Source organism: Garra rufa, chromosome 2 (assembly GCF_049309525.1).
Source record: "Garra rufa chromosome 2, GarRuf1.0, whole genome shotgun sequence".
In the NCBI taxonomy this organism is placed as follows: Eukaryota; Metazoa; Chordata; class Actinopteri; order Cypriniformes; family Cyprinidae; genus Garra; species Garra rufa.
In genome coordinates, this window is record NC_133362.1 from 34,941,283 (window position 1) to 34,964,101 (window position 22,819).

Sequence of the window (22,819 nt, forward strand, 5' to 3'; positions counted from 1 at the left end):
AGGAGCACCAGTATATTTGTGCATGCGCTGAGGAGAGCTTCAAAGGTTTCTACGTGTTTTTGCAACACGATCACAGACATATTTCACAAATTAAATGTAAAGAGAGTGTAAATAAGAGATTCATTGTACAGTGTAGAGAGATTTGTTGATTATAATGGAACTTTGGAGTGACAGGTTTTAATGATTTTTAAGGGAGTTTGTAAATAAGATAATTGGCTTAATACAAAAGTTAAATAAACAAGATAATATTAAGCGACTTACATTGTCTATGACACTATTGCCTGATTTTGCTCTATTTTGTCGTCAAAAATAATTTGAAACTCAATGATTAAAGACAGTCACTTGGTTTATTCCTGAATGAATCAGCCGTTTAAACAAATCAAATGAATGAATGATTCAGTAAACAAATCAATGACTTGCCACCACCTACTGGCAGTTTTAGTTTTATTTTTAAAGTATCTTTTCAGTTATTTAAATAATTAACTGTTTCTGTATTCAAAATGTTATATTTAAAACATTAATCTCAAATTGAATTAATGAATTTGATTGCCATTATGCCACCTCTGAGCCTCATTAAACATGAAAATACGCCTACAAGCCACTTTTGTGTTCTTCTGTGCCACCTCTGTAGTACAAACTAAGTTTTTAATTAGAAATTTTAAAAAGTTTATAAAATATAATAATTTAAAAATTTGAGATAAAAGATGATGTACTTTTAATAAAGTTAGAAAAATACCATTACAAAGGTAAAAACAAAATTCCCCTGTAAATCACTTTAAGGAGTCAAAAAAATCACCTCATAATAGGAAGGCAAATTTTTTATCGGAATTTTTGATTATTGATTAAGGTGCTCCAGAAATTCTGACTGTGCTCCTAAATTTTTTAAGTTAGAAGCACAAGTGCCCCTAAAAAGAAAAGTAAGTGTAGAGCCCTGCTGTGTACTCAGAGTTGCGGTAAAAATAACAGGTAGTGCCAGTAGCTCACTAAGTGCAACCATTTCACATCAACGACAAATAGCACCCCCATAGTCCAAAATATGTATATGCACGATGCAGGTTTTTTTTAAATAATGTAAATATTTAATGGGTTTCTACTACATATTTCAGTAAGAGACATCATTTACGATATATTAAGCCATACAAGTCTTAAAATCCAGGGTTCCTTTTAGTAAAACCCGATGAGCCATGTTATCCTGCATTTGTTAACATTGGTAATGTTACAATTTAAATAGAGACCCACAAATATTTCTTACTCACCACTATTTTTATTGCAATTTGAAATAATAGTTTCTATTTTAAAAGATTTTAAAATGCAATTTATTCCTGTGATGCAAAGCTGAATTTTCAGCATCATTACTCCAGTCTTCAGCATCACATGATCCCTCAGAAATTATACTAATATTCTGATTTGTTGCTCAATAAACATTTCTTATCATCAATGTTGAAAACTGTTGTGCTGCTTAATATTTCGGTGGAAACTTACACATTTTTTCCAATATTTTAGATGAATTGAAAGCTCAAAAGAACAGCATTTTTTGCATTACAAATTTCTTTAGCCACTTTTGATCAATTTAGTGTGTCTATGTTAAAAAAATATATATTAACTTTTAACAGTAGTTCATTTAAAACCCTAAAACTCATAAAACTAAAGTTTGATCCCAGGTTTAAATTAAATTTTGTATCCTACACTTTTTAAAGTGGTCTCCAACTCGTGGACCTTGCTGTATCTTGTCCATCAAATGTTCTTCAGTGTCACTGATGATAAAGTTGTCAAATGATTAACGTACAAAAATAAAAGATTCCACTAAGATCACAAGGTCGTTTGTGTGAGCACCAGAGGGCTGTGTCGCCGCGAGCTCGCGCTAGAGTGACACCTCTCCGGGCCCCTGACAGCAGCATTCAGCCGAATGATGGATGAGAGCTGTCTATTAGCAGGCTTCACCTTTGTCCACAGTGAAATGCACTTGAAGGCTGCTTTGTTCTAGCTTCACTCAAAGTGAAAGGTACTGGAATTAAGCCATCATATGGATAAGGGGATAGCAGCGGTCGTAGGTGGTGAGGGTGGGAAAAAAAAGAAGAAGAAGAAGAAGAAGAAGAGAGAACGGGGAAAAAGGAAAAAAGGTATCTTTCCTAATCTACCCAAGATGACATTGTTAGGAGATTAGAGCTCTTGGACCCCATAGCAGCCCACCTTTGCGTGTCAAGGCATGCCATTAAAGAAAGCTTGAGCACTTACCTTGTTAAAAGATCTAATAAGACTCTTGAAAGTTCATTTCATGACACATTATATGAGGAGTCTTGGCAACAACTTTCCTTTTGATGTCACCGCCGCTGACAGTGCTGTCTGATCAATGTGGCATTTCATTTACCAACCTCTGCCTACTGGTAACGCCTGAGCCCTACATCTAAAGCACTGCACAGCCGGAGGATGTCTCTTTCCTATACATTATTTCAGAGGATTAGCAGTGAGACATGCCTTCATGTAATTCTATATGACATGCCATGATGGGAGAGAAATGACTGCGCACCTTTTGACAGGTTGCTTTGTTCACCAAATCACTGGCTGCTTTTGAATACGAACCAAAAGATCATCTGAAGCCTAGTAGATAATACGAAGGATCCTTCACACAATGAAAGGATCTGAATCGACTTATTCTGCAGGGATAATTTCTTTAATGGATTTACGTATGCTAATCTGTTTAAAGGAATTCAAAGCAGTAAATAGGTGTCAACGTGGCAGCTGTTTAGCCACTAACTCACCGCGCTCATCAGGGAGTCCAACACGCTGATGGCGAACGCGGTTCCGCAGGCAAACGGCTGGGTCAGATACAGCTCCGTATCTGGGTCGTCATCGTCGTCTTGGTCCAAAAACTGAACGTTGGAGTCATTCACTGCGGTACAAAGAGAGACGGTTTACAACTGTTCATGAGAACTGTGCAGAAAAATCAACAAATATCCTTCAAAGAGTGAAGTGATTTGTCTCACCAACCAGCGATAAACGGGTTAATGAAGTCAAATAAACAATGAGGAAAAAAAAGTGCATGCACGTCAGTGGGCATGCATTCTGAAGATTAATATAGATTGAAATAGTGACCCAAAAATGGTGGATCTAACTTGAATCTAACGAATAGTTCACATAAAAATTAAAATTCTGTTTCTGATAGAAGTTGTGAGGTCTGATGATTAAATGGATTGTTCTTTCGAGTCAGATCTGAATACTAAATTGGACTGATCCAGTCACAGCTGTTAACAGATTACTAGAGGGGAAGATCATCAGTAAATAAAGGTTTAAATTTTGTTTAAAGGAGTAGTTGACTTTCAGAACAAAACTACAGATCATTTACTCACCCCCTTGTCATCCAAGATGTTCATGACTTTCCTTCTTCAGTCGATAAGAAATTAAGTTTCTTGAGGGAAACATTTTGGGATTTCTCTTCATATAATGGAATTCAATGGTGCCCCCAAGTTTGAACTTCCAAAATGCAGTTTAAACGCAGCTTCAAAGGGCTCTAAACGAAATCTAGCAAAACGATCAATCATTTTCAAAACAAACTCACTATTTATGTACTTTCTGACCTCAAACGCTTGTCTTGTCTATGTCTGCGTGAACTCTGTCTTAGGTTCAAGACAGTTAGGGTATGTCGAAAAATTCCCATCTCGTTTTCTTCTCCAACTTTAAAATCATCCTACATTGCTGCAGAAGTCCTGACCCAGTGTTTACAAAGTGAACATGCAAAGATCAAATGCCCTTTAGAAAAAAAAAAGAAAGAAAGAAAAAAGAAAGAGTAAAACAGCTATGTTGGACGATTTTGAAATTGAAGAAGAAAACGAGATGGGTGTTTTTCGACATACCCTAACTATATTGACCCAGATTACACAGACTATGCATGCACAATGCAAAGCTAGACAAGACGAGCATTTAAGGTTAAAAAGTGTATAAATCGTCAATTTATTGCGAAAATGACCAATCGTTTCAAAAAATAAGACTGTTCTTCCTCGGCTGGGATCGTGCTTTGAAGCTGCATTTAAACTGCATTTTGGAAGTTCAAACTTGGGGGCAACATTGAAGTCCACTATATGGAGATAATTCCTAAAAATGTTTTCCTCAAGTAACAATTTCTTTACAACTGAAGAAAGAAAGACATGAACATCTTGGATGGCAAAGCGGTGAGTAAATTATCTTAATCTAAATTTTTGTTCTGGAACTGAACTAATCCTTTAAAGTTTGTTTGTTTCTCATACAGCTATTGTATGACTTCAAAAGATGTGGGATACAGTATTATGACCTACTTTTATTAAGCTTTTGGATCCTTTTTTAAACTTGAAAGCCTCAATCCCCATTCATCGTAATTGAGCAGCAGCGTAAGTGACTAGTATAATTCTTTGAAATTTCTCTTTTTGTGTTGCACCGAAAAAGATCTGGAACAACATAAAGATCTATAAATGATGACAGAATTTGCATTTTTGGGTAAACTATTACTTGAAGTGATTTACAGTTGTCAAAGGAAGTCAAGTTGTAGAGCACTCGATTTCAAATCAGATGAAATTTAGGTCCACTTATATAAAACAACCCGTTTTTAAACATCTTTGGTTGGACAGCAGCAGCAGTCAGATTGCTTTGAGGCTATTGTGTATGGTCTCAGCGGCCAATGTATAGAGACAATGCCCTGAAATCCCGCTCGGTTTGAACACAGCCTCGCACAATCTTTGTTTCGCCCCCTTTCAAAATCTATGCTTCAGAGATTAGGGCCAGCACCAAAATAAATAAATAAAAATAAACAGCTTAAAGCAAGGTTTGATCTGTTTTTTTTTTTTTTCTAATTTGATTTCTTCCCAGACTTCCTGTGAGCTAAGGAAGAGAAATGTCAGTCTTTCAGACAGGCCGCTGATGAAAAGGAGCCCGGGCCAGAGAATTGAACTGCAGGGAGATGCTATGGAAACAGCCACAAGGACAGACTCGCATGATCAAAGGCCTAGTGATGCTCTGAGAAAGAAAGAAAAAAAATCCTTAAAAAAAAGGCCAAAACAAGACAGTCAATTTCAACCAGAACTAAGGATAAAAATGTGTTCAAAGTGATGCCATGGGAGCAGGCCTCAGCTGCAGCGAGAGAAATCAAGACAAGCCGATGAAGGAGGCAGTGCATCAGAGTAGCGGAGGACAAAGGCACAGCTTACCCAGTTCTGTTATCATTTGTATGTTGGTTCCACTGTTTTTTTCCTGACTGAATGAAACCAAAGGCAGTAGTTTGCCAGGCTTAGCTAATGATGATAAAACAGTGTTGAGGGGAGACAGTTATTGAAACAAGTTCAAAGCCAGAGAAAGAGAAAACATAAACGAGAGTATCATGTCAAGAGTGGGATTAGAAATCTAAAGGTACAGTGTCAGGATGAAGCGCTTCTCTAAGAACTCCGTGGAACAGTTTGGCCGTGTTTGTTCACGATAACGGGGATGTCGTGCAGGCTTGGGTATCTACCGCACTGCAATAGGGGAAAGATTACTGGGAACCATTTAGAAGAGAAAACACATCGCTCTCAACATGCTTTTTCGCCTGTTTCTGGTGTAATCGCACATATTCCAACACCAATACTGCAGGCCTGATTTACCAAGCGCTCCATTGACGGTCAATGATTCGCTCGTGTAGAGAATCTGCTGATAAAAGTAGCGGTAAATTACATTTAACTGAATTTTACGCCACCTTTAGGCTAAACTTTTTTCAATCAGTGTGAAGAACTTCTAGTTGAGTTATTATAGCAAAAACCTTGTATCAGTTTGATCCACTTAACAGCTGACAGTATGCGGTGTGACACGAATATGAGAAAGAAATGGATGAAAAAAAGGAAAAGAAAATTATTGGAAAAGCCAAGACTTCAGGTGATGCAACAATGAAAACAGTTGCAGGTGAAGAGTGATTAACCCATATGTTTTTTTTTTTTAAATGGCTGATGGCCCATGGTCAAAGGAAATTGACAAAAGTTATTTTTATGCTCATTAAATGTAAGTGAAGTGTCTACTTTTAAGGTTTCAAACAAGTTTTTGGACAATAAAATGTCAGTTTGGTTGAAATAATGTTATATTGTCATTCAGTGTAACAATATTTATGTACAAATTGAAACAACATGCTTATTCTGACTTATTACATATTAAAATATATAAAAGAATAAAGGAGCATATTAAATGTAATTGTTTTAAATGAGTAAACAATGTAGAATTACAACTAATTAGTATTTGGGGTGAAGTTAATTTGTCTTTTAATATGTCATAAAAAAATTTTTTGTTGTAAATATGCCTGACTGAATGCCATTTTAGTGGGTGTCTTTTGTAAATTAGGGAAAAAATTATGATATGTAAAACAAAAATGCAATTAAATTAAACAGAAAACTGTTTAAAATATTTTTTTTTTTGGAAAAACAACTATTTCAGAGCAGTATTACACTTATTGTTTTTATGCTTAAACCCCTTTTTGTCTTTGACCCTTATACTAAAATTTAATGATGACAAAAATATATATATTTACTTTGAAATGACCATTTGTATATATAAAATTGTAAACATTTACACTACAGTTCAAAAGTTCAGGGTCAGTAAGATTTTTTTTAGGTTTTTGAAAACAGCCTCTTGCTGGTATAAATGTAATGTGATGCAAAGCTGAATTTTCAGCATTAATTAATCCAGTCTTGAAAACAGCTGTGCTGCTTAATTTTTGTTGTTGTCAAAAACCTGATACATTTTTTTAATTAAAAAAAGAAACGCACTTATTTTAACTAAAAATATTTTGCAACAATGTAAAATATTGTACTTTTACTTTTGATAAATTCTGATGAAAGGTTAAAAAAAGTTCACTTAGTCAGCAACTGAATTTATTTGATTTATCATTATAATTATTATTATTTATTTATTTTTGCCAAAGAGTCGCTCTAATCAATTTTTTGAAATTAACTCATTTTAAAATTTAGCTTCCTATCAGCAATGATTTACAGGAATGATCATTCAATAAAATAAGAAAATGTAAGAAAAGAACAATACACATCACTATAAAAAAGTAGCAACTTATTTTAACTACACTATTATCACGTCTACAATTCTTGGTAGTATTATTAGATTGAAAATCCGGCTTGTTCTTGAATTACAGAAGAACATTGTCAAGGGGCTGAAATATCCTCTCAACTCAAAGTCAAACTCTCACTTTTAGATTAGTCAATGTCAAGTATTAGTCAGTGTCTTTGATGACAGATGATATGGACAGCCTTCGAATAAGAATATTTGATTCACCTCTACCAATATGAAAATGCCAGAAACCTTTAGTAAATCAGGCCCCAAGTGTCCAAGATGTAGGACTTTGCGTCCCTTCAGGGAGGAGGAATTCTGTATCTCATGTTAAGAGCACAGAAGTACATATATGTTTGAGAGAGGAGCGTTTTGCATGAAGTTTTAAGCATCTGCGAAGCCCTTTCTCTTTCGCAGCCTTTCTAGTGTAACTCGCTGTAATTGGGTCAGTGGAGAGTTGGAGCGACCGGTCTCTGGTGCTTTAGTGCCCTCTGAGATCTAAAACTTTCATGAGTTCCCCCACCATGGGAATAGTGCCACCCTCATTGTTATTTATAAATGGATCCATTTTGCTACTACATGCTTTTTTTCTCTCTCTATAAGTCTAGGTCTCTTCCAGTGCATTAAAGGCACAACTGATGAGGACGCGACATTGACCAAGTCGGTGAAATATTCAGGTGCGCCATTACACACATCACAGACACACACTTCACAAGGAACATATCGGTGTGGCTTGATACGTGAGTTTAGATTCTAATCACACTTGACTTTGACATGTTAGCAGTATGACTGCAGTCGCATCTCACCGAGTTCAGTTATGATAGGGATGTTTGATCCCGTGGTGATGGATGCCTGCCGCACTAAGCCGTGCACTGGACTGTTATCAGGAGATGACCTATCCATCCCTGGAGGTGTGAAACCTAGAAGAGAAAGAGGAAAGAGACTGTCACATTTTACTCTGAGGTTCAAGGTTTGCAATGGTGACCAAACCCATAGCATAACAGTCAGGCCATACAAATAAGATTTGCTTGGTATAATGGTAGTGAACATTTAGCAGAGTTTGTGGTGGCAGGATACGAGTGGACTGTCACGCTAGTCTAAAACAGTGAAATATAGATCCTCCGCTTTTAAGGGTCAGCTCAGGCATATTTAGCATTTGCTGCCTTCCATCAACTAGCAGGTATAAATTTTATATGCTGTTCATTTTGTTACCATAAAACTGGTGAAGTGGATCCTGAAAACCTTTTATGTGAAATGCCATGAAATACAAGCAGGAGTGACAAGAGTATGAATTCACATGACTTGACACTTTTGCATTTCCTCAAGCTGACAAGTAAACACTTTAAATCAGTAATGCTATATGCATAATGCATTGGCCCTGTTTTGACATCCATCGACTGGAGAAAAATGCAAGCGTATAGTTTTTACAGTGACAAACATAATGCGGGGAAAAGATTCGGGTCACAAAGTTTTCAAAGGGCTCCAGGATTCTGTACAGGGGTTGTCCTTCTTTTCAGTGGGGAAGTTCAATAGACGAGCTCTCTCTGTAGTTCTAAACAAAAGAATACACAACAGAGAGACTAAGACTTCGTCTTAAATGTGCAGAGAATAATCCCGTCTCCTGTTGTGTGAATTGTGATGATATCAGATATGCGGTGACAATCAGAGTCGACCATCTGGCATACTGAAAAGCATTTTAGCTTTAGATGATAAATAAGAGCAATTGGATACCAATAAACAAGAGCAATAGTACTGTTGATTGAGGCTTCTAAACAATTCAATGCAAGAATATTCTGAATATACATGAATATAGAATATTCTAATGTTAATCAGAATTTGGTCATATTCAGTGATAACCAGATTAAGACAATATTCTGATCTCTACAAAAATGAATAAAACAGCTGGTTTGTGCCTGTATTAAGCATAATTTTGTGTCAGAATATCGACTGAAACAAGTTTGAATTTTTTTTTTCCATGACTAAGATGAGACAATTAACTGTGACTACATCAACTTACAATATCACTGATGTGACTAAAACGTAGTGATTTATCCAAAATTTCTTTTTTTTTTTTTTTTTTTACAAAAAGGAAAGAGATATGGACCTCCACAATTTTTCATGCTTGGGGTTGCCAGATGTCAAGAGTTGAAATTCCTGCGACTAGTGACTAAATTGAATAAATTCAATCATATATCTTGACTATACTAAAAGCAGCTGGGGTTGCTGAATAAATGCACATAAGCAACATCTGTACCACAATACAAAGTCGTTTTGTTCTTATTTTGATATAAAGATATTAATATAACCTGAAATTATTGGAAATAATATTAGCAAAGTCACTGTTGAAAGTAGCTTTTGAGTTTTACATAATGTAGACAGTGTGTGTTTATATTTCTGATAATATAATAAATATGACCCTGGGCCCAAGGGCGTAGATTTGCTCTGGACATTGGTGGGGACCTATGACTCCAACCCCCCCCCCCCCCCCCAATCCCCCCCATCCCCTATCCCCTGATGGTTCCCAGGACGTTCCCAAGAACGTTCCCTATTGGTTAGCCAGGAAAGTTTTCTTTACGTAACTAGAACGTTCCCTTTAGGTTAGGGGAACGTTTTGGGAACCTACTGGGAACGTTCCGGGAACGTTCTGGGAATGTTCTCATTTGGTTCCCGAAAAAATAACCAAATGGGAACCATATGGGAACGTTAGGGGAATGTTCTGTGTTTGCTGGGATGCCATTTAAACTGCAATCATTTTATTTCACTTTTTCTAAGTCTTAGTGTGCAAATCTCGAATCAAATCATTAATGTTTGCCAAGTCAGTGAATGCATTTTAAAAACTATTTGTGCAAAGTGGATTGTCTATTGGTGAACTGTCAACAAAATTCTAGCCATGGCAATATTAGTACAGTATGTAGCATATCAATTTCTTTCACAAGACTGATTTCTGACAAATAGTCGTCAATAGATTAGGAGAACTGACAGGGATCATAATACTTTTACATATAGCTGTTTAATCTGCTGTTAGTTTTAAGTCCGTATTCATCAAATCTGGACCTCGAGATCCATTTTCCTGCAGAGTTTAGCTCTTACCCTAATCAAACACACCTGAGCATGCTAATCAAGGTCTTCGGGATCATTAGAGAATAACAGGTAGGTGAGTGTGATCAGGGTTGGAGCTAAACTCTGCAGCACATTGGACCTCCAGGGTAAGATTTGGGGAACCCTGTCATAGACTATAGCTGGCCCTGCTATAATGAATGTGCGTCAAAGCGGTAAAAAAACACTAGCACATTAACTGTTGTCTTTACTTTGATGGACTTTGATGGATTCACTAGCAAACTTACACTTTTCTTTGAAAAAAAATCTCATTGTGTCCAGCTTCTTTTTTTTTGCTGCCGCCATCCTCACATGTATGTCACCCAACACACCTTTTTGCACGGGAAAAAATTCACTGCATTTGGCGCTGCTTGTATCTGAACGCAGCCATAGCCTCTCACATGATAGCAGGGAAAGGCACATAATCAAAATGTTCATAGCCTATGTGTTTTGGGGGCGGGAGGGACTTATCCCTGATTTATCCCTTTCTGCGTGTCTAGGTTAATGTTGACAGCGCGATTTTTTATTTTATTTTTTTTAAGTGGATTAAATTATTGGTGGGGACATTTCAATGGTCGGAGGATATTGGTGGGGACACATCCCCTCTGTCCACCCTAAATCTACGCCCCTGCCTGGCCCACAAAACCAGTCATAAGGGTCAACTGAGATTTAAAGCTGAATGAATAGATTTCAACTGATGTATGTTTTTTTGGGATAGGACAATATTTGGCCGAGATACAACTATTTGAGGAATCTGAGGGTGCAAACAAATCTAAATATTGAGAAAATCGCCTTCAAAGTTGTCCAAATGAAGTTCTTAGCAATGCATATTACTAAACAAAAATTTAGTTTTGATATATTTATAGTAGGAAATTCACAAAATATCTTCATGGAGCATGATCTTTACTTAATATCCTAATGACTTTTGGCATAAAAGAAAAATCGATAATTTAGACCCATACAGTTTATTTTTAGCAATTGCTACAAATATACTTAAGACTGGCTTTGTGGTCCAGGGTCACATTTGTTATAACCAGATTAAGACAATATTCTGATATCTATGAAACTTAAGCAGAATTTTGGGTCAGAATATTAGAATATCAACAGAGACTAGTTTTAATTTCATTAACAACATCATAATGAAATATATACATATATATGTATATGTATATGTATATGTATGTGTATATATATATATATATATATATTAGGGGTGGGCATAGATTAATTTTTTTAATCTAGATTAAATCTTGGAATTAATCTAGATTAATCTAGATTAAAATGGCTAATTTGAATTCTGCTGAAGGCATTCAGAATATGTGTGCTACCCAAATAATGACTTAAAGTCTTTGAGAATGGATCATAAAGCTCATAAAGCTGTTCTATGATAATTTGTTTATGAAAATAAATTATGTTCAATTAGACTTGCTTGTGTTTACTAACTAACTAACAATGAAATTATTTTTTCTACCTATTAGATTGTGTTTTTTTAACGTCAACACCTACCCAGCCCATTACATGTTACACCGTACTTTTATTTTGACAGGTTGCCGTGAAGTTTCTGTGTCATACAGTATGATATGATGCTAGTTTTCTCAAATGAAACGGTAAAAGTGACACTCACAGCAGTTTGGGAGATTGAGTTTATCTGTTCATGTAAGATGAAAATGCCAAAAATTACCGGGAGCGTCACGTGGGTTTCAGTATGCGTGTAGTAAAAGCGCGTCTCCGCAATGCATACATACAGCTAGGCAAACGGAACATATCGGATTCATCTTAAAACGGTCTTTTTGCATTTCAGTTTTCACATACACTAGTCCATATCGCGATTTGAATTAAGTGACTGACCAACATTCGATTTATGAATCCAAAAAACGACGAATTTACGTGGCATTTCGCTATAGTAGATTCGGTTTTTATGAATGGAGGACGACGCGACCCCGTCTGTGTTTTGGCGGAGGAGACATAAACGCGCGACCATATTCTATAGTCTTCGGTATACATCCGCGTTAAACTATCAAGGTGAAAGTCATCATAGCTTGCGTAGTTTATACCCACCTCCCAACCCAAATTTGAGAATAGATTAACGGCGATATTTTTTTTATCGCGCGATAAGAGTTTCACGTTAACGCAGCACGTTAACGCCGATAACGGCCCACCACTAATATATATATATATATATATATATATATGTGTGTGTGTGTGTGTGTGTGTGTGTATATACATACATATATACACAGTATATATACACACACATACACACATTAACTGTGACTACATCAACATACAATATCATTGATTTGATTAAAATTTAGTTTTCATGCTTTGGGTTATTTATTATCTATGTTGCTGTTTAAGCTTTTAAAAGAAGCTTTTGAGTTTTACATAATGTAGAGGGTCGGTTTATATTTCTGATAATATGTCGGTTTATATGTAAAATAAACCATGCATATGCTTAGGTAAAAGTGCAATAATTCTGTAATAATGAATCAATAATTATCAAAAGTATTATCAGTAACCATGATTATAATTTTGAGCAAACTAATCGTGATTATCAATTTAAATATTATGCAACATGACTAAAACAAGACTAATTTCAAATAGACTAAAACCATACTAAAATTCCCAAACTTTTAGTCAACTAAAACTTGACTGAACAAAAAACTGGACTAAAGTTGACTAAATATGGTAAAAATTTAAAAAGTACATTTGATACAGGACTAAGAATAAGACAAGAAAAACAAATCTAATTTTAAAGGATAGTTCACCCAAAATTGAAAATTCTCATAGCTTCATAAAATTACAGTTGAACCACTGATGTCACTATTTTATCGATGTCCTTACTACCTTTCTGTGCCTTGAATGTGGTATTACAGTTGCTGTCTATGCAGGGTCAGAAAGCTCTTGGATTTCATCATACATATCTTAGTTTGTCTTCCGAAGATGAATGAATGTCTTATGGGTTTGGAAAGACTAAGGGTGAGGGTGACTAATTATTGACAATTTTCATTTTTGGGTGAACTATCCCTTTAAGGCCATTATCTCAAGCCTAAGCACATTTCACTTGGTCTTGTGCAACTTTGTGTTTATTGTTGCACATTGATCACACTCCATAAAGTTATACACCCTCCACAAGGACATACACAAACCTTAAAGTCAAGTTCTAAATTCTGCCTTGTGTTGATGTTTTCAATGGTAATGCATTATGTAGCTTAGATTTTTTGTACTTTATTCAAAACCCCCTAAAGCACCGCTAGTACTGCCCTGTGTAGTACTTTCTCCTGGCAAAAAGGCTAGCTGATTTATTCAATAACACCTTCTGCGCAAGTTTAACAAGCCTCACTGAAACGGCGAGGAGCTGAGGGCAAGAATATTTATGATATTCTATTCTAAGATGATGTGGTATGATGTAATTTGTTGTACCTGTATCTCATAGAGATTACAATACGATCAGTTTTTGTAATACATATAGATTCTTCTGCCTTAAAGAAAATTAAATTATGATGCGAAATAATGTAACATTAATAAGAATTATAACAAATAACTATTGGAACTGCAATCTGGAAGAAAAACGTGAAGCATTTGTTATTTCTATTGCCGCAAAAGTTTACTTGGGAATAATCCGAGAATAAGAAAACGGTTCACTGTGGGATAAAATATGTTCTCATTGCTAATGAAATAAATCTTTATTACACACCAGTGCTCTGCTGTTGATCATGCCAGATGTTGAGTTAAATTAATTGAGAGCGTAGTAATGACCAGGCCCGCATGGAATCAGTGCACAGATTTCCACACAACTAGAAATGCCCATCAGTCACACATTTCTACACATCCCCTGCCTCTCCTGCAATTTTATACAACACTTTGGCTAATTTGATTATGCGTTCAGTCACCAATAAGAGTATAGTACTCTCAGCTCCACTTAATACACTTTACAATGCTAAAATTCACAGAATTCCCCAAAATCAGCACAGACATTGCAAACAGATTCCTGTCATAAGTAGCACTGGTATATTTGTAGCAATAGCCAACAATACATTGTATTGGTCAAAATGATTGATTTTTCTTTTATGGCAAAAATCATTAGGATATAAAGTAAAGATCATGTTCCATGAAGATATTTTGTAAATTTTCTACCGTAAATCATAACTTAATTCTTGATTAGTAATATGCATTGCTAAGAACTTCACTTGGACAACTTTAAAGGCGATTTTCTCAATATTTAGATATTTTCGCACCCTCAGATTGTGTCTGACAAATATCGTCTAAGCTAACAAACCATACATCAATGAAAAGCTTATTTATTCAGCTCTCAGATGATGTATAATTCTCAATTTCAAACAAATTGACCCTTATGACTGGTTTTGTGATCCAGGGTTACATATATTCTTCAACAGTATGATAAAAAGCTATTATCATCCACCACAGAGGGATGTGCTTCTCCTAACACTACACACTATTCAGTGTGAGCCTTTGGGAAAATAATGGACATGTTTCATCTGAAAGCTGTCATTCTGAAGCTTTAAATGCATCTTTCTGTGCAAAAAGTGGATACTCAATAATGGTTGAAATGTTAATTGTTGTGGGCCAGCTTGAGCGGTGTGTGTAATTTACGTAATGAAGAGCAGCTGAGAAAGTGAAGCTGCTGATTTGTACAGTCTGTTTAATGATGATGAATCCTGATGGGCACAAGAGGGTTACATGTTTATCTGAATGCATAAACAATCTGTTCGAGTCAATTTGTCGGCAAACAAATCTGCCGCGGTCCAGCAATTGGAGGCAAATACGCAATCTGCACAAAAACATTAGGGACGCTTTTTTCAGAGCTTTGATTACAGGGAAAAGATATAATGTACTTGGCTCAGAATTGTATGCGTGTTCAAATGGTAAACATACATATTCATGAAATTTTGTTTCATAGATACTTGCATAATGCACAAACATGCGTGTATTCTTTGGTAATCCATGTCTTCCCTTGTTTTATTAAACCATCTGGGCATGTAATTGGACCTTGTTGTCTTTGAAAGCACTCAGTAAATGATTGGTTTCACAGTCTAAAGCTCCTGAGGAGTATTCTCCATGCGCTGAAGTATTCTTGGCTACTCCTTACCTTGGGAATTAGCCTGCAAGACCCCAATGCTGTCATCAAACTGCATAGATTTGATGTTAAGAGTCGCCAAGATGCATTCCTTGTCCTGCAGTGAAGCATCGTCGATATTGTTCTGATTGGCTGACAGGATAACGCACATGTCACAGAGGTTGATGTTGACGGCCCTTAAATCAGCTCGACTTAATGGCGTACCCTTCAGCGGTGAGAGAGGGGAAAGAGGAAGAAAGGGAAAAAACAAATTAAAGACGGCGCATGAGCTCAGGGAAATTAGTTAACAAGTATTTACTTTTCTAAAGGCAGTGACATTCAGCTGATCTAACTATGTGCTGAGGGAAGAAGAGATGTCGTCTAATCTAAAAGGCTAGCCTTTGCTGACGGCAGCTTTTTGGCGTGTTTTTTTTTATACACAGTCAAGCCAATGCTAACAAGCACTACGGCAGGAAACAAAGCTTGAGATTCACACGGCCAAGAGGAACCTGCTGCCAGAACATCAACACTTGAAAACAAATTGCGGTGGCACTTTTTAATGTCTTACTCCTTGAGGCACACGAACACAACATTTACAGATATCTTCTTTTCTCCAAATGCTAATTTTCAATGCGTGTACTCACCGGTAAGATGGAGACTTTGGGGAAGTTGTGAAGGGTTTCCCACTCTCTTCTCAGATAATCTAACGAGCCCACGAACACGATGGGCTTTAGCTCGTGGTAATGGAAGTTGCTTGCTCTCAAAGGCATCACCAAGTTTCGAAGCCCCACTAAAGCTGACGTGACGTCTCCAAATATACAGACTACTACATGTCCACTTAAAACCGTCATGGAGGCCTCACTGCGTGTCTGTGGTTAAAAAAAAAAGCCAACAACACACACCTTATCAACAAGGCATGAGAGCAGATCTACTGCCGTACGTACAAAAACATGTTTAAAATGAAAAAGGGCAGAAATTGTAAATGCTGTATTTAACTGATTGAAATGTAATCGTATTATAGCAATCAAGTATGAATAACACCATATGGAATTGTGAGGAAAAGCACATTAAACAACAATTATAATTAAAGAGAGGAAACAATATCATTGTAGAAAATGGCAACAGCATAAATGCATGTTCAAGCACATTATCAACAAGCGCTGTCAACAGTGTCTAAGTGAGTGAAATACATCTGTTCATGATTTGTACTTAAAATTAAATTCATTTAGTAAAAGCAAATATATACTTACCCTTAAAATACTGTCATTAAATAAATGAATAGACTTTAAATAACATACTGACTTTCAGTTGATGTTGATCAGTTCTCAAACTTGCATAATATTCTAATAATAAACATGCAAATTCTAAAAAATACCTTTAGTTTCATAGACACGATTTGTGTTTGCATATATCTAAACAAGAGTTATTATGCTTATAAATGTGCAAACGTGTAAATTTAGTGTAAATGTCACACTTCTCAAATATTTAAAACTTTACTTGGGTACTTTGTGGAGTCAGTGAGGTCTGTAAAATTGTGATTCCCAAATGGTAATACATGGCTAATTTACAATACTAAAAATTATTCGGGTCACTCCGTGTCAAATTAACCAAATTTCAAAAACTTCCCCGGGTTGAATTTTTGATATACATGTATAATGATGAAAGTCAAAATATCAAGTGTCAAGGATGAATATTTACTGAGTAATCCACTATTTTGTAGAGGGAGGTCAAAATGGCAATTTTCACCTGAGATTCAGAGTCAAGTTACAGGGGGGTAAAAATTACTTCATAAAGATAGCAGCATCATAATGCCATTTTTACACAGAGATTGGAAGGTCTGTTAGTAAAATTTGTTGACATTATCAATCTTCATTATCAATGTTACATTGACCATTAAAAAAATGTGGAAACATCACTTTTCAAATTTTCCTGTAACTCAAGAAGTATTAAAGATATCATAATGCCCTTTTAGATATTGAGTCTTAACAAACTTTCCTTTTGGCATCTTTATTGTTAATGCCCTATGAGATTCGGTTCCAGATATATTGGAATTTCAATATGGCTCCAGGAGTAAATTGCTAAAATTTACAAATTTTCAGTGGTCAAAAAACAAATCCGGGTCAGTTTGGAAAAATATGATACTTCTTTTCTTTTAAAGTGGAATATCTGAAGAAGAAATAATGTTAAAACTAGAGATGTACCTTGCTTCCTTCTGTCAAGACACTGCATTAAACATAGCTGTCTGAGTGCCATAAATATTCTTTTTCCAAAGTGCACATGCCTATAACTCAAGAACAATTAAAGATATTGCAATATGATTTTAGACTTTAGTTGTTAATAAACTTTTCTTTTGGAAACTTTATTTTCAGTGCCCTACATCATTCAGTCCCAGAGATATGGGGATCTCAATGAGGCTCCATGTCCAGATTGTTGAATATTACTCATTTTCAGTGGTCGAAAGCCAACTGTTGGTAACTTTGTATACAGCTGATACTTATTTTATTTAAAGAACATTGTCCGAAGAAGAAATAATGCTGAAATTAGAGACAAAACAAAAAAGGCCAAGAATGCTGCACTGGTCTCTCCGTGTAATCAACGGTGCTCTTTGGATATTTAGAGGTAAATATCAAACTAAGAAGATGAAGTACTCCAAGGCACTCGTGAAGTAAAAAGCCTTTAATTCAATGGGCTAAATCTTTTAAAAAATTTAAAAGAGTAGATCTACGCGTTTTGGCTCAATCAGGAAATTAGAATTGTATCTCGTATCTTAGTTGTTGCTCTGATTTATTTAGGGTGTTCATAGTAAATTCTGGAGAAAAAAAAAAGAGAAAAAAATAAAATAAAATAAAATGTGCAAGAGGTTTAATTTTCAAGAGGTGAAAGAACCACCACAGGGGAAAAAAAATAATAATGTTATTAGTGTGGTGTAAGTGTGTTTTAGTTGTTGCTCTGATTTATTTAGGGTGATGTATCAGTGCTATAAGAATTATTCAAGAATATTATAGGATGTTTGAAAAATATGACATTATGCCATTTACAGTTCTTACGATTTCACTTAAAGATTGGTTAAATTCTGAAAAAAAAAGACAGACATCATTCTTGTGACTAGATGGCGCTTGGATGTTCTTGTCTGACCAAAAATGGATCTTAACCTGATTTTTTTTTAAACACATAAAATGTCATTAACACTGCAGTTAAAAGGGTACCTACCAGAATGACTTTCTCAATCTCTTTGGATGGACACCAGTGAAACATTCCAGTAGAGTCGTATCTTTTCACATTAGCATCCATGTTCTCAATCTGCTCATTTCCCGGAATGAGTAGAGGGTCGTGTCTGAAATAGAGTGCAAGGAAGAGAAAACGTGTAAGAAGAAAACATGTATGCTTGCCCTTATTTGCAAATGCAGGTTAGTAAAAAAAAAAAAGCGACAGTGGGAATTTATCTTCTGGGCTTAATTGTGACATTTGTCAAAGGACAAACTTTCAGCACATCTCACCAGACGTCTATTGACAATAAATAAGCAGTAAACAGGCCTGTGCTGACATGGCTTGTCATTGTCAGATTGAATTTGTGCATTGGACTCCATCATAACGGCAGCTCTCTCCGGGCTGCCAAGAATGCGGAGTCATCAAAGCGTCCGCGCCGGTGACAGCACTGGAGTGGAAGAGATGGAGCCGGAGCACTTCAGTGACTGAGTGGCACCAGAATGGAACGCCAATTACCGGCTTTTACTCCGCATCACTCCTGATGTGATGCGTCCAACGGTAAAAGCTTTAACAGAGCCGCACTTTAAATATTTTAGGAATTTGCCCAATCACATTTTGCTCCCCCAAACTGAAGGCCATTAATGTTTCAACAGCGTGTCACGTCCAAACAAGCTAACCTATATCAGAGCGTCCTGCAGAAGCTGATCTGGGGGGCATGTTGACCGTGAAAAATGTCCCGGCACTCGGGTACAGCTCGCATTTATTTCGGTGAACCCCCTTGAAAGCTTTTTAAAAAGCTCAGTAGCTGAACTATACAAGTGAAAACAGAATTCACAAGCTAAATGCGCGGCCATGTTCATTTGATGGCTGGTCTCGGGATGTTTGGTATGAATAGTAACTCAAAAAATTGTGGAATGCCGTTTTGAGCTTGTTATTGTTGCATTCTCTGCTTGCAATACAGATTTCTTGGTAGCATGTCTGCACCATTTAATATACTCTATACAAGAAAAGATAAAACCACTGACCTCTTCAAATGTTCTAATACAGACAGATTTGTATTTTTACTGAATTTCAAATTCTATTTGCTTTTTATCATTAATTCAAAGACAATAAAACTCAAAATTATTTATTGCAAATGTGACGTATTGTTTTTTAAAACATTCTTAAAATCAGAAAACTAAAATCTGCTGTTTATCTACGCATTTAGTAATTTATTACGCAATTTTTATACAGATATTTAAAATACACCATCAGTCAAAAGTATTTGAACAGTAAGTTTTTTAAGGTTTTTTTTAAAGATGTCTCTTCTGCTCACCAAGCCTGCATTTATTTGATCCAAAGCAATTTATTTGATCCAAAGCAAAGCTTTTACTATTTACAATAACTGAATATATTTTATTTTTGAATATATTTTAAAATGTAATTTATTCCTGTGATTTCAAATTTTTAGCTTCATTACTCCAGTCACATGATCCTCTAGAAATCATTCTAAAATTTTGATTTGCTGCTCAAAAAACATTATTATATTGATTATTATTATTATTATGTTTAAAAAACAGCTGAGTAGAATTTTTTCAGGTTTCTTTGATGAAAAGGAAATTCAGAAGAACATTTATCTGAAATAGAAATCTTTTCTAACATTATAAATGCCTATATCATCACTTTTGATCATTTTAAAGGATCCTTGCTAAATATTAGTATTAATTTCTATAATTCCTTCCCCCCAGATAAATACTGATCTTTGGATCTTTCTATTCATCAAAGAATCCTGAAAAAAAGTACTCAATTGTTTTAAATATTTATAATAATCAGTGTTTCCCCTACCATTATCTTAGGGGGGCGCCCCGCCCCCCCCAACGGCACCCCCCGCCCCCCTTGAATGTCAAGTTCATTTTATTTTTGATATAGCGTCAGATCACAATAGAAGTCATTAAGGTTATCTTTCCTATAGAACAGGGCTATACATTGTTCTTTTATTAAACAAACTAAATTGCCTTGTGTTATTTATCTTATTTACATGAAGGCATGTCATTTCTGTCTTTACTTAACGCCTATTGTCATAAATATGCGACAAACCGTTTGACTCAATCAACCAGCCGAGATAGCGTCTGCATTCCCCCAATGCCGGTTAGTGCATATTCGCTACGGACCTAGGAACCTTCGACAAGCACTTGTTTCTAGTGGGACCGCAAAGTGACGGACTTATTTCTTGTTTACGCACGAGGATTACTCCGGTCGCGAAGTTATGGAAATGAGTCGGGAAAGTTTGATCCTTATGGCCTACTGTCGCTAATATGCTACAAACCTAATTATTACAATAACTTCAAAAATACTTGTCACACATATTTCACCTCATTATGTCGAGTGTATAAGCACACAATAAGCAGGTAAATATTTGTATCTTAGCACAACTTACCTTATATAAATAAAGAAGTTAAAAAAGGGTGAATAAATAAAACATTGTTTTTTGTCATTATGCCTGTTGTCGCAAATTTGCAACATACCAAAATTTCTATCTATTTGTTGTGCAAAAGTGAAATTGATAATCTCAACATTTTTTACCATCTACTTGAAGGCAAAAACACACATAAAACATTTATTTATATACAGCTATATAAATTCAGGCGTTAAGGGGTTACATGATCGCGTGTTTACAATGTCTCATCTGCGAAAACACAGACGGGATCGCGGACTCCATTCATAAAAACCGAATCTACTATAGCGCGAAATGCCATGTAAATTCGTCGATTTTTGGATTAATAAATCAAAAGTTGGTCTGTTACTTCATTCAAATCGCGATATGGACTAGTGTCTGTGAAAACTGAAATGCAAAAAGACCGTTTCAATATGAATCCTGCATGCTCCGTTTGCCTCTGTGTGTATGAATGGTGGAGACGCGCTTTTACTACACGCATATACTGAAGCACACGTGACGCTCCCGCTAATTTTGGGCATTTGCATCTCGCATGAACAGATAAACTCAATATCCAAAGCTGCTGTGAGTGTCACTTTTACCGTTTCATTTGAGAAAACTAGCATCATAACATGCTGTACACACAGAAACTTCAAGGCAACCTGTCAAAATAAAAGTAACATGTAACAGAACATTAGTCTTGTATTACTTTTGTACAGTATAATGTAGTTGTTTATATATTCCTATTTAAATAATTGACACGAAACAATATATATGATAAAAATAAATATAACAAGATTAACCACTTAATTGTAGAAAAAATACTACAATTATTATTTAAATGTTAAATTATTATTATTTATTGATTTTAACAGTAAACCTCTGTTTGTTTGCCAAAAATTAAAAGGGTTTATTTTTCATTTGATTAAAAATAAATAAATGTTTATACTTTTAATTTGATTATGAGAAAAAATAATACACACAAGAATTAAAAAAAAAAAAAAAAAAGCAAAAGTTGGTAGAGCCCTATTGTTCAAAATGTTAAAATAGAGAGTTTTGGACTTATTTTTCCACTGAATAAGTCTATAATAATGTTTTCGTTATTTCACAAAGTAGGGTAAAGTACCGGGAAAAAAAAAGTAACGTTGGCTACCGGCACCCAACTGATACACTGATAATAATAATAAATGTTTTTTTAAACAGCAAAACAGCATATTAGAATGATTTCTGAAGGATTGTGTGACACTGAAGAATGGAGTAATAATGTGGCAAAAAATTTGGCTTTGATCACAGGAATAAATTACATTTTAAAATATATTCAAATAAAAAAACAGTTATTTAAAATAGTAAAAATATTTCACAATATTACTGCTGCTTTTGCTGTATTCTGAATCAGTGAGCAGAAGTTTTGAATTGGTGAGCAGAAGTTTTTTTAAAACATTAAAAATCTTAAGGTTCAAAATCTTTTGACTGGTAGTGTATATTAAATATTTACAATATATTTGTAATGATTTAGGCAATAAAAATTCATTAATATTGCAATGACTTTAATGTCTAATTGTTTTGTCATGAGATCAGTTTGAGATCCATGTTAAAGCTGTGAAAATGAACATGTCTCAATAAGCATGGTCCACCACAGGGAAAGAAATTAAATAAAACAAAATAAAATAAAAGTAACAAAAAACATGAGCTTTTTAAATCATTTCTGAGTTATTGGTATGTTCTAATAAAAGTGTGTTATAATTTGCTTCCCTCGGTGACTCTTGAATTGATACTCCACTATTTCCAATGGCAGTTTGTGAGAGAAACCACAGAACCCTTGTAAATGCATAAAACTGTCAACTAAAACCCTCCGTGCGGCACGTTACCGGGCCTGAGACAGGCCAAAAAGGCTGCCTTTGAGGAAATGGCCTCGGGGCAGACAACAAAGCCCCATCTCTGAGACGTGGCTGCAGGGGAACATGCTCTCTCAGAGTCTGCTC

The 22,819-nt window shown here is 35.4% G+C and overlaps 1 protein-coding gene across 6 annotated transcripts in view; it reads right to left on the reverse strand.

Moving 5' to 3' along the window:
- Positions 1–22,819, reverse strand: part of kcnma1a (potassium large conductance calcium-activated channel, subfamily M, alpha member 1a) — a 275,869-nt gene that overhangs the window by 12,246 nt on the left and 240,804 nt on the right. For 4 of the 6 annotated variants that reach the window (XM_073834164.1, XM_073834162.1, XM_073834166.1 and 1 more), the window contains 5 exons: positions 18,428–18,551; positions 15,862–16,086; positions 15,251–15,443; positions 7,851–7,964; positions 2,760–2,890 (listed from right to left, as the gene is read on the reverse strand). In XM_073834164.1, the coding sequence (XP_073690265.1) occupies positions 2,760–2,890; positions 7,851–7,964; positions 15,251–15,443; positions 15,862–16,086; positions 18,428–18,551 (787 nt within the window). Of the gene's footprint in view, positions 1–2,759; positions 2,891–5,174; positions 5,259–7,850; positions 7,965–15,250; positions 15,444–15,861; positions 16,087–18,427; positions 18,552–22,819 lie in introns of all 6 variants that reach the window. The other 2 variants (XM_073834163.1, XM_073834161.1) reach the window with 1 other exon arrangement.